At 37.7% G+C, this 17,561-nt stretch overlaps 1 protein-coding gene across 4 annotated transcripts in view; it reads right to left on the bottom strand.

Annotated features, from left to right (window-relative positions):
• Window positions 1–17,561, bottom strand: part of PLEKHA7 (pleckstrin homology domain containing A7) — a 199,055-nt gene that overhangs the window by 68,879 nt on the left and 112,615 nt on the right. For all 4 annotated transcript variants that reach the window (XM_044425604.1, XM_044425601.1, XM_044425602.1 and 1 more), the window contains exons 4-7: window positions 5,392–5,509; window positions 2,961–3,065; window positions 1,468–1,540; window positions 15–115 (exon numbers count right to left, since the gene is read on the bottom strand). In XM_044425604.1, coding sequence (XP_044281539.1) covers window positions 15–115; window positions 1,468–1,540; window positions 2,961–3,065; window positions 5,392–5,509 — 397 coding nt within the window. The remainder of the gene's footprint in view (window positions 1–14; window positions 116–1,467; window positions 1,541–2,960; window positions 3,066–5,391; window positions 5,510–17,561) is intronic.

The following is a 17,561-nucleotide window of genomic DNA, read 5'->3' as shown; positions in this document are numbered from 1 at the left end:
ATCACTAAATGTACCTTAAAGGAATACTTGCGGTTTATATGATCTTCAGGTCCAACAGGTGATATTACATAGCTAGGCAGTGGTATACTTCCAAGAACAGATTCTTCTCTGCTATCTTTTGAATGAAGAAACAAACAGATTAACCTCCATATTTCAGCAGGGACACTAAAATGCATTCATCACGATGTCTAAAACAACTTTTGCAAGGGACCATATCCAGTGCAACTCAGACAAACTGTGCTCTATGAAGGTTTTGTTCTTGTTTATTCTTTGTTCTTTGGGAGCTGGGGCAGTTGAACAAAGACAGGAACAAAAATATTATAGTCACATAAGCCATTTGGCAGTACAGGACATACTTGTATCCAGGTACTGTATTGCTACTGAGAGAAAGGGTGACATAAAGGGTAAGAAAGTCTTTTGCTCAGTGCATCCAGAAGGTTCTAGGTTCAATCCCTGGCATTTCTGGTAGCAGATGATGTGGAAAATCTCTCCCTGAAAGCCTGAACAACAACTGAAGTAAGAGCAGGAAGCATCAGCTAAGACTGGTATCTAGTCTCGTCTGCTATAAAGCAATTTATTATTTCTGCCCACAATGCTAAACACCGAATTCTACTTTTTCAACCACAGCATATCTTATACTTGGAAATTCTTTCCAAGAACATAGGAAGAGCCTTGTTGCTGGTGCATTAGTCTTGCATCCTGTTTCTTAAAGAGAAGTAGGGCATGGAAACAACAGCACTCCCTTGCTATTTGCTTTCCAGAAACTGGAATTCAGAGTCACATTTATGTTAGCTTCTCCTCTTCCACCTGCTCCCACCCCAGGACACAACATACATAACTATTTTAATAGGAAATTAGTTCCTTTGGCCATGTTCTTAGCTAGGGAATACATGGATCAATTCATGTGTAGATTGTATGTATAGTATTAAAGTTAGCTGGCAACCCCTTTTTCCAGAAACAAAACAACAGATATCATATTACAGAAATGATGCATGACAGAAACTTAAGCCAAACATTAATATTTTATTCCATACCACAGTGAAAAGACCAAGGCCTTTGCGTTTTCCAGTTGCTTATGATAATTATTCTTTAGAAAGTCAGTACAATATCCTTAGCAAGCCAGAATTGTTTGGAGGAGACAAGAAAGAATGTACTACAGCCCAACTAGAGCTTTTGCTTTGTCACCAAGGATTGCATATGATAATTGCACCATCAGTATAATGCAAAAAATGTATGTGTGTTCTCAAATCAAAAGCTGAGAAATATCTGAGAGTAAAATCTACATAAAATAAGCCTCCCTGAAATAAATGAAAGTGAGAGAGACAGCAAGGAAGGGAAATAATATTTAGTATTTTCCTGGAAGTGTTGACCCCTAAAAAGCTTAGTTTCTAAATTTACAAAAATACACTTTGTGGAACAACTCTAAGGCTCATAAACATTTTAAAAGTCAGAGCTTTCTTTACTAACCTTTATAATAAAATAAGCAATAATCAGCAAGCACAAACCACCGTCTTTTCCATAATCTCATTCCAGAGCTATCCTGAAAATACAAATAATAATTTGTTGTCTTAAATTCATAACACATATAACAACACAGCTGTGTACTAAATAGAATCTTAAACGGCTATATATCTTCTTTAAGATATAAAATTATGCTCCTCTAGAGTTGTGTGCAGCTTTGGCAAAAACCACTGTATATCAGACCAGTATCATTAATTTCTCACAGCTTTCTGTTTTGTTGGGAAATTTTGTCATGCTCATGAAGTAAAGGAGATTCAATTTCATTAAGCAGAAATGACTGATGTACAGACAGACATTAGTACCCTGGATTGTGTGTATTTGTGTGTTACGAACACACACAGACATATGAACTTGTATTAAATGCTATACAATTTCGGGAATAGATTTTTCAAGATTTCCATGGTAATATTGATGTAGATGGGGTCAACCTGTAAAACTGTTTAGCACAATGTCATACATTAACTCTTAATGTTAACCCCATTCTTTCCAGAAAATTGACCTGCTGTCCACTGCTCTCATGTAATTTATCACAATAAAGCTAGTTAAGATAATATCAATTTATGGGAAATGTAGTAAACAGCATTGTGAAATATTAAACAATGCTCAGTTATATGAGGGGTCTTAAATAAGTTTCTGCACTTTTATATTTATTTATTTTTGCTGATGGCATTAAAAAGATGGTAAAACACTGGGAAAAATGCATCACAAAGGAAGGTGACTATGTAGAAAAGTAATGTAATTTGTTTTTGACATTCTTAATAAACAGAGTTTTTAAAAGTGTGGAAACTTTTTGAAAACCTCGTATTTACAGATATGAATATTTCTTTATTACTTCTTTATCCCAAGTTGTTCAGTACCTAAAGCTCCATAATAAGTATATGCTGCACTTTAAAATTGTAAACCTAGTTCTCTACAACCAATTACAATATCCTGTATCTCTTTCACCACATCATTGCATGACAGTAGTATGCTGAACTACATTATTTACAAAATAAAGAAAAACTTTATCACAATTATGGACAGGCTATTTTCATCAAAATGTCACTATTTAGTCATACATAACCCCAAAAGGATAGTACATTTTTTATTATGATGGACTAATACTGATTTGATTTTCTTTTTTCTTTTTTTTCCTGAACTACTTGTCCATTAGATATTTCATAAAGTAAACATATACACAGGATTTTCTACACAGAGTGTGTATCTATTCAATGCTGTATTTACACACACACACACACACACACACACACACACACACGGAAGGAAGTTTAATGGATCAATTCTGAGATTTCCTGATTGTACCAACTGTAAAGAGAAAACTGAAGTTCTAGGCAAAGAGCTCAAACTTTTTCAAATGCTATACAAAAGGACTTCATATTTTCCAGTTAGCCTTAATTTAATTCACTGAAACACATACAAGTGGATAATTATATAATTACCTGCTTATGAAGCCAGCCTCTTACCACAACAGGAACATTAGGGTTTCTCCTTATAGACTGGTCCCTTTTCCCAAAGCTGTGAATTTTATTGCCAGATTTCACCACCTTTAATAAAAATGCCCCAAATGTATCAATAGTGTTTACACTATAAGAGATAAATGTGCACAGTGTTCTATTTATTTATTAGTTTTATACAATCCTTTTTCTTTTTCTTTTTTAAAGAACTCAAAGTGGCTTAGGTCTTTTTCCTCCTCCTGCTTTTAGTCTTATCACCACCACCACAACGATGTGAGGTAGATTGGGCTGAGAGTCTGTGACTGGCGCAAAGTCATTCAGCTGCTGATTATGGCAACTGTCAAATAGTCATTCAAAGAGGCATCTGAAGCTTCAGACAACTTTTTGGGCGGTTCCCCTACCATTCCAGGTAAAGAAATTGACTGGATTGGCAATGGAATTTTCTCCACTTGCACTTGAGGGTATCACATTAGCTTAAGGGAGTGGGGCAGGGCAAGCCAAGTGACACACAGAGCATTTTGTCACCATTCTCTGTGGTTCAGCATTTCCTGCATGAGGCAGCTGCTAATGGTAGAACCAGCCCAAAGCCAAAGCCTGGCCCAAAGCATACTGAACCACAGCATCAACATATCCAAGGTGGGCTCTAAATCAAATCTGTAGAAACGTCTTTCCCCAGCCTTCCACCAGCAGACCTTTTTCCATTCACAGACACTGAGTCAAAATCCAAGCTGCTATCTGGTTTGTTGTGTGAAATTCCAATCAGAATAATTATCAGTGATATCCTGTGCTATAACACACTCAAAACGGGGAAAAAGCAGTGCCTGAAATTGAGACTTTAGACTTTTAAAGGAGCTATGGCATAACTTGGACTATGATAATTATTTACTCTGATTTATTTCTTTTCTCTTCTGCAGTAATAAAAATTCAACAAACTGAATAACAACAAATTCTCACGTGAAATGTTATCTGCAACAACTGCCTCTAGTACTAGTACTCTAGTGAAAATAAAAAAAAAATTCAAACTGCAGCTGACAATTTGAATTTCCTGCTGACAAATCTTACTGTACAAAATACATTTAATATTTATAAATTCAAGTGACAATCTATATTCTAGTTCACATATTCATAATGAATCCATCAAATGTATGGTACACACATTTTATATTGTACACAGTTATACTCTAATCTTTACAAGCATTATATTTTCATAGTCATACATTTTTGTGAAATGCTTTTAACTAACAGTAAAACACACACAAATGCAAGCTAGAAAATAAAGACAGCAATACTGAAAGGCAGAGGACTGAAAAACTAACAGAACCCCATTCCCACAAATGTTCATATAGAAATAATAGCCTGCTAAATCAAAATATTCAGACATGGGATAGATAAGTTAACTACAAATTGCAGCAAGTTCTCATCTGGCAGTATTGTACAATACTATGTAGAGCAAAGCAAACTTTCAATCTATGAGCTGCCACTCCTGTCACATCTTTGTGTTGTCACCACTAAAATTCATAGTAATGGCCAAAATGGTCAGTTTATCCTCTAATTTTGAAACTAAACCAATGCAAACTGGTAAAGAAGGAAGGAAGGAAGGTAGGAAGAAAAGCTTGTTTTCAAGGCAAATTTGTCCATTTTATCAATTGGTAGGATTTTCCAGCAAATAATGAGGGTAAATTGCCAGATTTTTGCCACCTCACGTACCTCATGGTACTTCAGGGGCCTCATGGGGGCAAAACTGGCCCCAGGCTTCCTGAAATTGTACAACCTTGAAGTAAAGTTATTGAACAGAAAAAGGGGGCAGTGGAAGCTTTGGCTTCCATTGGATTAGCACTTCCTAGGACACAAGTTTTTCATAGCCCTCATTAAAATGGAGCAAAGGGTGAAATATTTGTTATCTCTATAGAATAGGAAAGTATCCTTGTTTAGATTTATTATGTTTTTAGTGTAATACTTTATACCCTACATTATAATATTTATATCCTAACCTTTGGATCACATCAGTTTCCTATGCAAATATGCATGAGTTTCCCTACCCATAAGGGATACCCTTTCACTTCTGACTTGGAGGCAGGTTCATAAAGATGTACTATCCAGTGAAATGAATGGTGCAGCAAAACACTCAACTACAGTGAAGATGTTAGGTGAATGTTTATGGCCAATAAATACAATAGAACAAATACCTGTGATTTTTTAAAAAATCAAGCAATGAAAAGGAAAGCATAATGTCTGAGAGATTAGGCAGCTCCTAATTCAAATATTTGTTTAGCCATGAATTTATGTATAATCTGAAGATGACTGATATGCCCTTTCTGTCAGGATCTAACAAACTAAAATGATCACCTTGCTCAAAAGCTAAGCTGAACCCTTTGATATAATTGATCATTCAAAATATAGAAAAATTTAGCCTTACCTTGGGGGCAGGTTTTGTATCTACAGTGGATGTAGTTACTGCAGTAGATGTTTCACTGACCATGCTTGAAGGTCTTTGGTTTTGGTTTATCTGATGCTTGGGCATATGTGAATTCTTCCTAGAAAGGAAATAATAAAACGCACTTAAGTTATTTACCATATTTTGCCCTAAAATTCTCTTTGTCTCTTGTATGCAGCAGGCATAGATTCTTATTCAGAAGCTACTGCTAACAGACACATACTCAGTTTCTCCATTGTACTATATAATTATTAGTTATACATTTTGGCTATTATACATACATAAGATACCTGTATCATATTAACATACTTATAGATCAATAGATTTTAAGAGACAAATAAGTTGCTGCTAGCAGTGATTGCAATTTTCTGCACAATCTATGTCAGTAAAACTTATTGCTTCTGTATATTCAAATGAATTTTAAGTTACACTCAAATTAACTATAAGCTATCTTTATATTTAAATGTTTCAACTGTTAGAATATCCATTATGTTGTCAGGAAAGCTGCCATACTGCACAATACATTAGAAAAATAATCAAGGTCATAGGAACAGGTGAGCAGTGCCTGCTTTACGCTCTTTTATCTGGAAAACTTTAGGGGTGCAGTCAGTTGCATGTTTTGCTTTGTTTTGTTTTGTTTTGTTTTGTTTTGCTTTGCTTTATTTTATTTTGTAAGTAGCTAATGCACTACTTACTTAATGTAAGCTGGTACAATGCATTTTGTAAGCTGGTACAATGCATTTTGTAAGCTGGTAAAAAGTACAGTAGTTGACTAAACTATGTGTGGTGCCAATTATAGTTAGCAATCATGGGATTTTTTAAAAAGTAAATTACAGGCTCAGGGATTCAATCTGGATTGAACTGCAGTGACAGAAGGGTTAATAAATCTTACAAACCAGCTAGTTTCTGATCAGGAGGCCACAGTTGCAACAGAATGGTGTCTCATTTAGTCTGGCCTTCAAAATACCTTTTTGACTATACTTATTCAAATGTCAAGCTTAAAAGGAAAACATACTTTTCTGTTAGTGCTGGCTCTGTTTTAAAAAAAGGGGGGTGTCTATTTGTTGCAGAAGACTGGGAAAGAGTGATGAGCAGTTATTGTTGAGTTTTGAAATCTGCTGTTAATACACATATTTATATACATTTGCCACTAACCAGGTTTACTAGATACGAGCTTTCCTATCAGGATTCCTTAAAATTGAAATAAAAAGTGAGAAAAAATCCTTCAGCTGCAAAGTATTGAAGCCCCTGCATGCCACTTCATACACTAAAAATATTTTCAGTATAATAACAGAGAAGGAGCAACAAAGGAAAACATATCATAAAATATAAATATACAATAATAATTAAAACAATGCATACACAATAAATACACAATAATCTTCTCATGATATGAGAGGAAGAACATAAAGAGGGTTATATGTATGTAACATTTCTATTTATATGACACTGTGGTTATTTGATTATTTTGCTGATTACTTAATTAATTCTGTAATTATTTCTATATTCCTGATTTTGTACTCTGTTTTATTCTCATTATAGCAAGAGCAATGAGATCTTCAGTTCACTGAGTGACAGATGTGTATTGTTGCTTCTGCCCTTGAGCCCTTTGCACCTGTAAAGGCTCTCTGTATCCACATTTCCTCTCCAATTTTTATACCCACAATTTAAAGATGCAATTTTGAAGCAAAAGCACACCTGTTATTATCACAGATTTTTCAAGAACAAAATTTATGCAAGCAACAATATTCAACCAAAAGGAAGCCACTAGAAGCATTGACCTCGTTACATCACCTGCATTTTGCAGATACCTGGTTTCTTCTTAATATAGTTTCCAATATGCATGAAACATCAATATTTTGTTGAATCAGTATCAATTTTAATCTACAGAAATACTACATAGGAAAGTTAAGAAAACCTTCCATTGATTTGACTGCATAAAACATTCCTTTTCTTCATTCCATTGAACTATGACCTCCTGTATGTCTACTTTATTACATTCCAAAACACTTTTATAAGCAGCTATTGCAGGCTTAGTTTCTGTGAGGAACCAATTAATGTGAGCCGTCCAGAGACACAGAGTGATTGGAGGGGTTAGAAATATCCCAAATGGATAAATAAATAATTTCTTCCAGCGGTGCAGGAAGTGCAGTGAAAAAGGTAAAAAAATCTATTAATTGTTCTAAAATAAAAATTTCATTAAGCGCTCAACTCTTCTATTTTCAAAGTTGGATTCTTCCATAAAGTTAATTAAGCATGATAATATGAATCAAACCAGCAACCATTGCATTCTATATCTCTCAGAGACAGATGCCAGCGAAGTTATTCTTTTTAATATATACCTAGATCCTAACACCATCTAGCTAGAAAGGGGAATCAGATAGTTGATTTCAAAACAATTCATGGGGGAATATAAAAAGAAAAAAGTTTCTGATCATTACTGTGGGTTAACAAATACGTTTTATTATATATACTAAGATCTAGAAAATTAAATACACTTTCTTTAATTGACAATTACATCTTTTTCAGTAAAAAATATAATGGATACCCACTCTAAATAAGTTTCCAAAATGTTACATAAAGTTTTTGAAAATATGTTTCAGGTATATATAAAGAAATACTATGTAATACAAAAAAAGTCAAAACATTTATATTCACTATGTTAACTTCACCTCAAGCACTTAAGTGATGCCAATCTTATCAAGACAAGATAATTACACCACTACTAAACTTATATACAGTTAATCACTTGCAAGATCATTTGCTACATCATACATATTTGTAGGTCTGATCATTCTGACTTTTATCTTTGCTGTTAGTCAATATCAACACTATAGTTTGCCATTCAGACATAAAGCCATTCTTATATCTTCTCCCATTCATCCCCACTCCCAGTGATGCAGACAAGATGGATATCCTGCTGGTAGGCGGTATAGCCTCCCAGGTAGGTGTTTCTAACCCTGTTCTGGATGGGACTGCACTCCCCCTAAAGGACAGGATGCGCAGTTTGGAAGTGCTCCTTGACCCTGGAATTCCAGGTGATGGTGAGGAGCACTTTCCTTCAGCTTCAGCTGATCCATCAACTGCGCCTCTATCTGGATGGGCAGTGCCAGGCAGCAGTGACCCATGCCCTGGTAACTTCCCAATTGGACTAATGTATCACGCTGTACGTAGGGCTGCCCTTGAAGACGGTCTGGATATTTCAGCTGGTTCAGAACAGAGCTGCCAGGTTAGGGACAGGCACATATGAACATATAACTTTGGTCCTTTTCCACCTACACTGGCTTCCAGTTGAAGCCTGGGCCCAATTTAAGGTGCTGGTGATGACCTATAAAGTCCTAAATGGCTTAGGGCCTGGTTACCTGAAGGAGCATCTCCTTCCATATGTGCTTGCCCAGGGGCAGATGCCCTTCCCTGGGTGCCCTCCCTGAAGGTGATTAGGAGGGTGACTACCTGGAGAAGGACCTTCTCTGTGGTGGCACCCCAAATGTGGAACTCACTCCCCAGAGAGATTTGCCTGGCGCTATTACTTTATTCTGATCGGCACCAGGCCAAACCCTTTTTATTTTCCAAATGTTTTAAGACCTGACTGTTTTAATTGGGGTTTCATTATTAGTTAAATATTAGGACGCTCGGGGTTTTTTTTTTTTTTTAACATTTTGTATTGTTAAACAGTCCCAAGACCTCGGAAATGGGACGGCCTACAAAAGTTTTAAATAAATAAATAAACGAGCAATTTTGTTGCTATGACAATTCCCATGTAGTATTACATTGGAGTCCTAATGTAAAACCTTCAATTCCCATTGATAAGGCAAATAAGAAGACAATCTAAGCTTAGATATAAAGTATGAAATGTTTGTTAATTTATAGTAAAAGGCCTTTTAAATTTTACCAGAATAGGTTATTCAAACAGTCTAACAATATAAATGCTCTAACTGCCATAATAAATAAATGCAGACAAAAACAACTCCCCATTCCACCATATTTCATTGGAAGGATGATGAGAATCCTGTTAAATATAAAGCAAGTTTATCTTTATGATCATCAGTTAAATTTTCTAATGAAATATATGGAACTTTTGTGAAAGACATAAGATGGCATAAGCAATTGTTATTAAAATCTATAGCCAATTATTTTCAATCAATAGCATCAATATGCTAAGCACAGTTGATGCACTCAGCTTCTTCCTTTGATATCTGCCTTTTCTACTTTTTCTGCTTTGCATAATAAGCACAGCAAGACATATAGAATACTTAACACCCTACTATGCAAGCTGGCATATGTATCCTTAGGTGGGCTGGAGTGGCTGCGTGAAGGACTATTTTCATTTTTAGGGGGAAAAAACCCAGGATGCACCTCATACATAACCTAGACACTTATGTGCTACCACTAATTTCCTAGAAAGAACATAATAAGCTGACATTTCTTAGTAAGACCCAGTCTGTATTCTGCAACATACTTTAATAATACTGAGTCAAGACTGGATACAAACAGAGACTAGTACACAAATTACAATCAAACTGTACCAAAAAAAGAGCACATATTATGATTATCTGACATTGTATTGCTTACATGAAATATCTGAAATCCTTTCACTGTATAAATAAAATTCATTTTATTATGATGTCTGCAAATATTGGAGGCAGCAGCATCAAAATCCTGCTTTAGGGTAATAGGCATGGGGTAAGACCCATTGCAGTTCAGCTGACTAGTGTCTCTCAATGAATGTAAAGTGCTAGAACCTTGAGAATCCAAAAGATTCACTTTTGGAGCTGCAGTGGAGGAAGATTGATCTGTCTGAACTACTACACAGAGTGTTCTTGTTCCACAGCTTGTGTTGTGCTCTTGAACCACGGACTATCTCTGGAGGCCCAAGTCAACTCGGTGGCCAGAGGCATCTTCCTTTAACTGCAGAGAATACAGTAAAACCTTGGATTATGAGCATAATTCATTCCGGAAACATGCTTGTAATCCAAAGCACTTGTATATCAAAGCGAATTTCCCCATAAGGTTCAGTGGAAATAAGGTTAATCCATTCTGTAACTATTTTTTTTAAATCACAAAAATTTGAAGTGGGCACAATAGCGATTGCAGATGCATTCGGGGGGGGGGCGACTGGTGCTCAGCTGTGATGTGACGCTCAGCAGGCAAAGTGCGCATAATACTCGTACTGCAAGACATCGCTTGTTTATCAAGTTAAAATTTAGGAAAACTTTTTGCTTGTCATGCAAAACACTTGCAGACCAAGTTACTCGCAATCCAAGGTTCTACTGTATATCAACTTTACCTCTACTTGTATAGATAGAGTCTGGCCACAGCTACTCATGCACTGGTAACATCCAGATTAAATTACTGTATTCAGCCTTACATAGAACTGCCTTTGAAGATGGCCCAGTGAATTCAACAGAACCAAAATCAGGCCACACAGTAGTAGCAGGAGTTAGTTTGCGGGCCCACACAACTCCAGTTTTATACAAGTTCCAATGGTTCTCAGCTGAAGCCTGGACCCAATTTTAAGTGCTTGTCTTGAGATATAAAGCCCTAAACAGCTTACCTGTTATACCTAGGTGGACTACCTGAAGGACCACCTTCTCCCATATATGACTACTCACCGATTAAGATCTGGACAAGAGGTCCTTCTAAAAGAATCATCCCTCATGGTGGTGAGTGGCAAACAGGAGGAGGACCTTTTCAGTATTTGCTCTCCCTTTATGGAACATGCTGCCCAGAGAAATTTGCCTGGCTCCAATACTGTTTTCTTTTTAGTACGAGGCAAAACATTTCTCTTTTCCAGTTAATTTCATAATTGATTTTAACAACTGATTTTAAATATTTTATCTGGTTGTCCTCACTTGTTATATAACCACTGTTGTATTGTCACTGTTGTTTTATATGCTTTTAAAGTTTTACAAGGGATGCAAGTGGTGCAGTGGTTTAAACTGCTGGGCTGGTTGATTGAAAGGTCACCGGTTTGAATCTGCACAACGGGGTGAGTTCCCGTTGTTCTGTCTCAGCTCCTGCCAACCTTGCAGTTCGAAAGCATGCAAATACAAGTAGATAAAAAGGTACCACTTTGGTGGGAAAGTAACAGCATTCTGTGCACTTCAGTGTTTAGTCATGCTGGCCACATGACCACGGAGACTGTCTGCAGAAAAATGCTGGCTGCCTGAGCTAGGAAACGGAGATGAGCACCGTCCCCTAGAGTCAGGCATGACTGGACTTAACATCAAGGGGAAACCTTTACCTTTACTAAAGTGTTACTGTTTTAATTGTTGATACTGATTATTGTTATAAGCTGCTTAGAGAGTCCTACTGGGAAAGTTAGTAGCATACAAGCATGAAAATAAATAAATAAATAAATAAATAAATAAATAAATAAATATTTAAAATGTCACTTAGGCCTGGTGTGAAACATACAACAAAAGCAAGTGTGAAGACTCTAGGCTGTACCTTTTCAGGCTGCAGATTGGGAAGGAGTTCCATTTTTATGGAAGGAATTCCATTTTCTATCTGTGGGGATTACTCTCCCCATGTAAAAAAAGAACAAAAACAACTCTATGTTAGAAGGAACTAACATATCACTGTGAAAGGTTCTAACTAAATCTGCCCCTTGCTATTCTAGTTTTCTGTCTGCAGATAAATATTTTTTGTTTACACTAGAGGATTCCTCAGACTCAAGATCTTTCAACCTCAGTCATAAGTGTTTTACTACAGAAATCTAGCACTTCATTCTGCTACACCTGTCAATAAAGTCTTAAATGCTTGCCAGAAGGAAGAACTTGCTTGCCTAACTACTCAACTTGGGTGCACTTTAACTTTGTTCCTGTCAGTATTCAGAGCTGCTCCAGACAAATACTGGAATTTATTTCTGGATTGGCAATGAAAATTACATATGGGATACCCATTATTTTAATAATGGATGAAAGGATGAAATAAAATTCACAGAAACTGTATTTCTTTCACTACAACTCCAGGAATTGGTTGGGGGTGGGGGAGAGGAACACTTCTGGCACCTGAATTCAACCAATGAGGGGTGTAATTAGAAAGGATGGTTAGAGGAAATGTGATTAAAATAATGTCTTGCACATCAGAAAATTTTGCCACCTAGGCATTTGGTAAAATTGATATACTTGGCTGTTTACTAAATTTACAAAGGCCTGTAGGAAAAGCTTTTCTCCTTCAGAGGACTTCTCATGTTACTATCACTATTTATCACTATTGACAAACACATAAAATCAAGTCACTCAAGCCACGTAACTGCAGCTTAAACATGAGCAAAAAGGAATTCACAAGAGAGAAACTGCTTAATTTAAATGAAGTAGTAAATTACCCACTTTTCTGGAATGTAAGAGAAGATTATATTAAATGGTTTCTTTAAATAAAACAAGTAGAAAAAGAGTCAAAATTACTGCAAAATAGCCCTTAAAGAGTAATTCTACCTCCACTGAGGAGAACTACAGGAAAGTCTCTGACTAAACCAAAGCCCAGCCAGCAAGGATGGAAAGAGGGAGGGGCAGCACTTGCATTCTTTGCCAGATTGCAGATACATATTTGTACACACACAGATGGAAACTGGCAAATATCAGCATCCATTTTGGGTGGATGGTAGTCAAGATAGCTGTACATCTGCAGTCTCTTCTGGTGTCTTTTCCTCTGTACAGCGGTTGAAAAAAGATCATTGCCGAAGTTTTTACAATGGCTGGAAGTGGACTCTGAATCTGAAGATCAAATAAATCCTACAGGACCTGGTGGCCCCTCCCAGGTATCATAGCAATGAACACAGAAATATGTTTGGGCTTAAAAAAAACCTTTTTGAAAAAACCGTTTAACATATTCTTATACAAAGAATGATACAAATATTTGTAACTTCGTGGCATTTTAGTTTCTGGTTTATCTTGCCTCCCTCTAGTTTCAGTTGCAGGTGTGGGGAGGTGGATCCAAACCACCTGGCAGCTTGGGATTCCCCTTTGATCTACATAGCTTATGGGGATCTGAGTGGTGGCCATGCACAGTAGGGGAATGGAAGGCAATCTACCTGGTGCTGTGCTTCTGCTTGAGGAATCACGGAATAGTGGAGTTGGAAGGGACAAGAAGGCCATCAGCTCCAACCCCCTGCACAGTGCAGCATTCCTAGTTAAAGCATCCCTCTAGATGGCTGTCTAGTTGTATCCTGAATGACACTAATGTGGGGGAGCCCACAACCTCCCTAGGTAATTGGTTCCATTGTTCTATTGCTTTAACAATCGGGAAAATTTCCTGATATCTAGTCAGAACATGGCTTCCTGTAACTTGAGCCTGTTATTCCATGTCCTGCAGACTGGGATGAATGAGAAGAGATCCTGTCCTTCCTCTTTGTGACAGCCTTTTAAGTACTTGTAGAGTGCTATCATATGCCCCTTCAGTCTTCTCTTATCAAGGCTAAACATGCCCAGTTCTTTCAATCTCTCCTCATAGGGCTCTGTTTCAGTCCACGGATTGTTGCCCTCCTCTGAACACTTTCCAGCTGCTCTGCATCTTTCTGGACACAGTACTCCAAATGAGGCCTAACCAGTGCTGAGTAAAGGTAAACTAGTACTTCATGGGATTTGGAAGTGCTATTTCTATCAATGCAGCCCAAAATAGCATTTGCCCTTTTTGCAGTCACATCACATCCTTGTCTCCTATTCAGTTTGTGATCTACAACAATTCCAAGATCCTTCTTACTTGAAGTGTTTCTGTGTATTCCCCACCTTTTAATGATGCATTTGATTTTCCTTTCCTAGGTGTAGGACTTAGTATTTATCTCTACTGAATATCATTCTGTTGTTTTTAGCCTAGCACTCAAACTTATCAAAATCACCTTGAATCTTCTGTCTTCCACTATCCCACTCAGTTTTGTGTTATCTGCAAATCTGATAATCATTCTCCACAGTTTGTCATTCAAGTCATTAATAAAAATGTTGAAGATCACTGGGTCCAGGACTGAACTCTGAAGTATCCCACTAGTAGCCTCTCCCCAGTTTGAGAAAGTGCTGTTGATGAGCACTTTCTCAGTATGATTCCAACTGTGGATCCATCTGAATGTTGTTCCATGTAATCTGCTTTTAGCTAGTTTGCTAATCAGGTTATCATGGGGTATTCTGAGTACAGGACTTGGTAGCTCAGGACTTCCCTTCACTTTCTGTGGCTGGAGCTCACCTGACTGGCAATCACACCCAGAACGGGGAATTGGCTCACCCTTCATCTCCCTGTGAGGAGGTAGGGAAAGTGACCCACCCATCCACTCCTCTGCCACTTGGCTGCATCTGCATGTTGGAAAGAGGAGCAAAAGTCACCTTGCACTGAATTGGAAAAGCAGCACGAGGCAGTTGACTCGCTCGGTTTCCATGTTTTTGATCTCGCTACTAAACCATGGGACCTCAGCAAGCAACAGCATGGCTGAGTGGTGGGGATGATGGCATAGGCCACTTTGCACTGGGTTTCCAAGCATAGTGTAAGGCAGCCTGAGCATGCAGAAACAGATGACAGCTGCTGAAAGTGCGGTCATCCTGTGCCACTCATTGCTCCTGCAGTGTCCTGGGGGAGAGAGGGAATAGGAGGCTGCTGGGATTTGCCTCAGATCCCCCCCATTTACCTAAACATTTGAACATGAGGCCTCCAGGCAAATTTCAGCCCAGGGTGGCTTAAGACTACTCCTTTTATGTGCCACCAAAATCACTGCAGTTGTATGGCCTGAGGCAGCAGCACAGATCTACTAGCCTTCCGAGGCCAGTGCTAGGCCTTGGATGGGCAGAATCAACTCCATGACAAGTCAGTCAGGTTAGGAAGAAGAGCAATCTGCCTGTCAGTCCTGAGCACGTGTGTGGCACTGGCAAGCAGAAACAACCACCCCCCTCCAACTCAGAAGACGCTGATGAGAAGGCTTGAGGAGAATGCAAACACCCATGGGAGCTGTGCCCCTCCTGCTCCTAATGCCTGACTCAGCCTCTCCAGCTTAAGGGGAGGCAAAGCTGAGCAACCCTTTCCCTCTTCACATACCACTTCCTCAACCTCCCAAATGATGTCTGAGTGGGCAGCACACAACAGAAACTTGTGGCTCCTCCCCACCACAAGTGCCCATTGATGCAATTAGTTTTGTTCTCCATGCATCAGTAGGTGAGGGAAGCTGCTGACAAGTATCAGCCAGAACAGCTACCCTTGGCACTATAAACCAGCCCTGGAATCACAGGATATTCAGGTGCCACACTAAGCCACCTTCCTTCCTGTAGCTTAGCCTGTCATACAAACCTAATCAGCGGCTTATTTTTCCTCTGTGAGCCTGCCCTTTGAGACAGGGAGGAATGGGAGGAAGGAGAACATTTGGCTTTATCTCATTACATTCTAATTGGTTGAATACTTGTGTTAGTGTAATATTCAGTAATGCAATACAAAACTTACAAGAATTTTTAATATAATGTGGTTTGTAAATAATAGGCCATGTGTTGGTTAAAAAAGACTGATATGTCAGTGCTATAAATGCATTTTGTTAACCAAGCAGACTAATTAAAATCTAAGTTTACACTGAAGTTTTTTGCTATTATGACACAGAGCAGGAAGTTGACAGAGAGGGGAATAGAAAGAGCAATAAGGAAATAATAATGTATTGTTTGGGATCAGAGAAAGGAAGTAGATTAAAAGCACAAGGTCCTTGGAGGAAAAGGAAGATGCTCAATTTTACCAACAGAAAAAATGTTCCTACATTAATTTTATCTTACAGGATCAAGTTATAATACGCTGGTTCACAAAGTAAAATTTAATTGAACAGACCTTATCTAAGGCTTTATACACAGAATAATTTTTCACAGCTTAAACATACAAGACTAAATGGATGTATTGTTCTCTTTTGCTAAATGATAAATGTCAATTTAAAATAAAGTTACTTTTGCATTTTAAAGTATATGGGCTGACACACAAGTATCAAAACACTATGTGATGAAATAAAATTTTAAACCATAGGAATGACCAAGTGTCATTTACAAAAGACATCTTCCTCTGCTAAATAGTATTTATCCTAGTTTTTCAGGGGTAAAATACTAAAGTGCCACAACATGGAAGAAAAGCTCAGAAAGAAAATAGGGGTGGGGGGGGAGAGGGGAGAGCAAGTTACTACTGTCCCTCCAAATCAAAGCATTCATGCCATACAGCAATTTCAAGCTTCAGATGATGGTTCTTGTTCACCAACCAGCACAATTTGCAAATGGAAAGGGTAAATTCAAAATTAGCAGCGTGAAAAACATATGATTTAATTTAAGGATAGGATTGAATGAAGCTACAGTATACAACATACTGCTGCACTGAAACCACCCCACTCCTTATCTACCCTTAACACAGCAAAATGAAAGGTCTGACAAATTAACTGTCCTGAATGTTTCTGCAGCTGTCACTGACAAAGAATAAATGAAATAGATAGGCAAGAGCCATTCATAGGTCATTCTTCATTAATTCTCCTACAAAAGATCAAACTATCAGAGGAAAACAGCTAGTGAGCATGACTCTCAGTTTCATGGTTTCATTCAAGTCAGCAGCAGGTTAGCCTCCAGTATCTACTTGGGATTAAATGATTCTGTTTCCAGCAGTCCAGTTTAGCAGATTACATACTTCAAAGAATTCAGTTTTAAAAACAAATTTTTGCTGGATTACACACTTGAGATTCCATTATATTAAGCATTTGTTGAACTGACATGAACTGCTTCTATTTAAACTTTGCAGGGAGGCTCAGCTTCAGAAGGAGGATATAAACCTCTTTAACAATAGTCTGAAACAAAATCATAAACCTTTCAAATAATTCACATCATACATCTAGCAAGTGTTATATCAGTTCCTGTTTATTTATTTACACTGAGAAAATGTTAATTGGCACAATTTATAACCCACTGTCAAGAGAGGCTGTATGATGTTTCACATAAAAACTGCATCTTATTTGGCGCTTATTTATTAACCAAGAAGTCAACATTTGAAGATTATTTCTCTCATTTTGCTAGCTTTATCCTGGGAATACAGAGGGTAGTATCTAGTGCTGTGCTACCACTAATGTAAATGATGTTGCATTTTGGACTCATCTTTTCGGACTCATGAATACTGTTGGAAAACAACACCTGGCAGGAGACCGCGCCCGCGCCTGGGAACCGCACCGC

This window comes from Varanus komodoensis, unplaced genomic scaffold, assembly GCF_004798865.1.
Source record: "Varanus komodoensis strain SLA01 unplaced genomic scaffold, ASM479886v1 scaffold16, whole genome shotgun sequence".
Classification (NCBI taxonomy): domain Eukaryota; kingdom Metazoa; phylum Chordata; class Lepidosauria; order Squamata; family Varanidae; genus Varanus; species Varanus komodoensis.
Note: the sequence above shows the minus strand (reverse complement) of the source record. Positions and strands in the feature narration are given on the sequence as shown.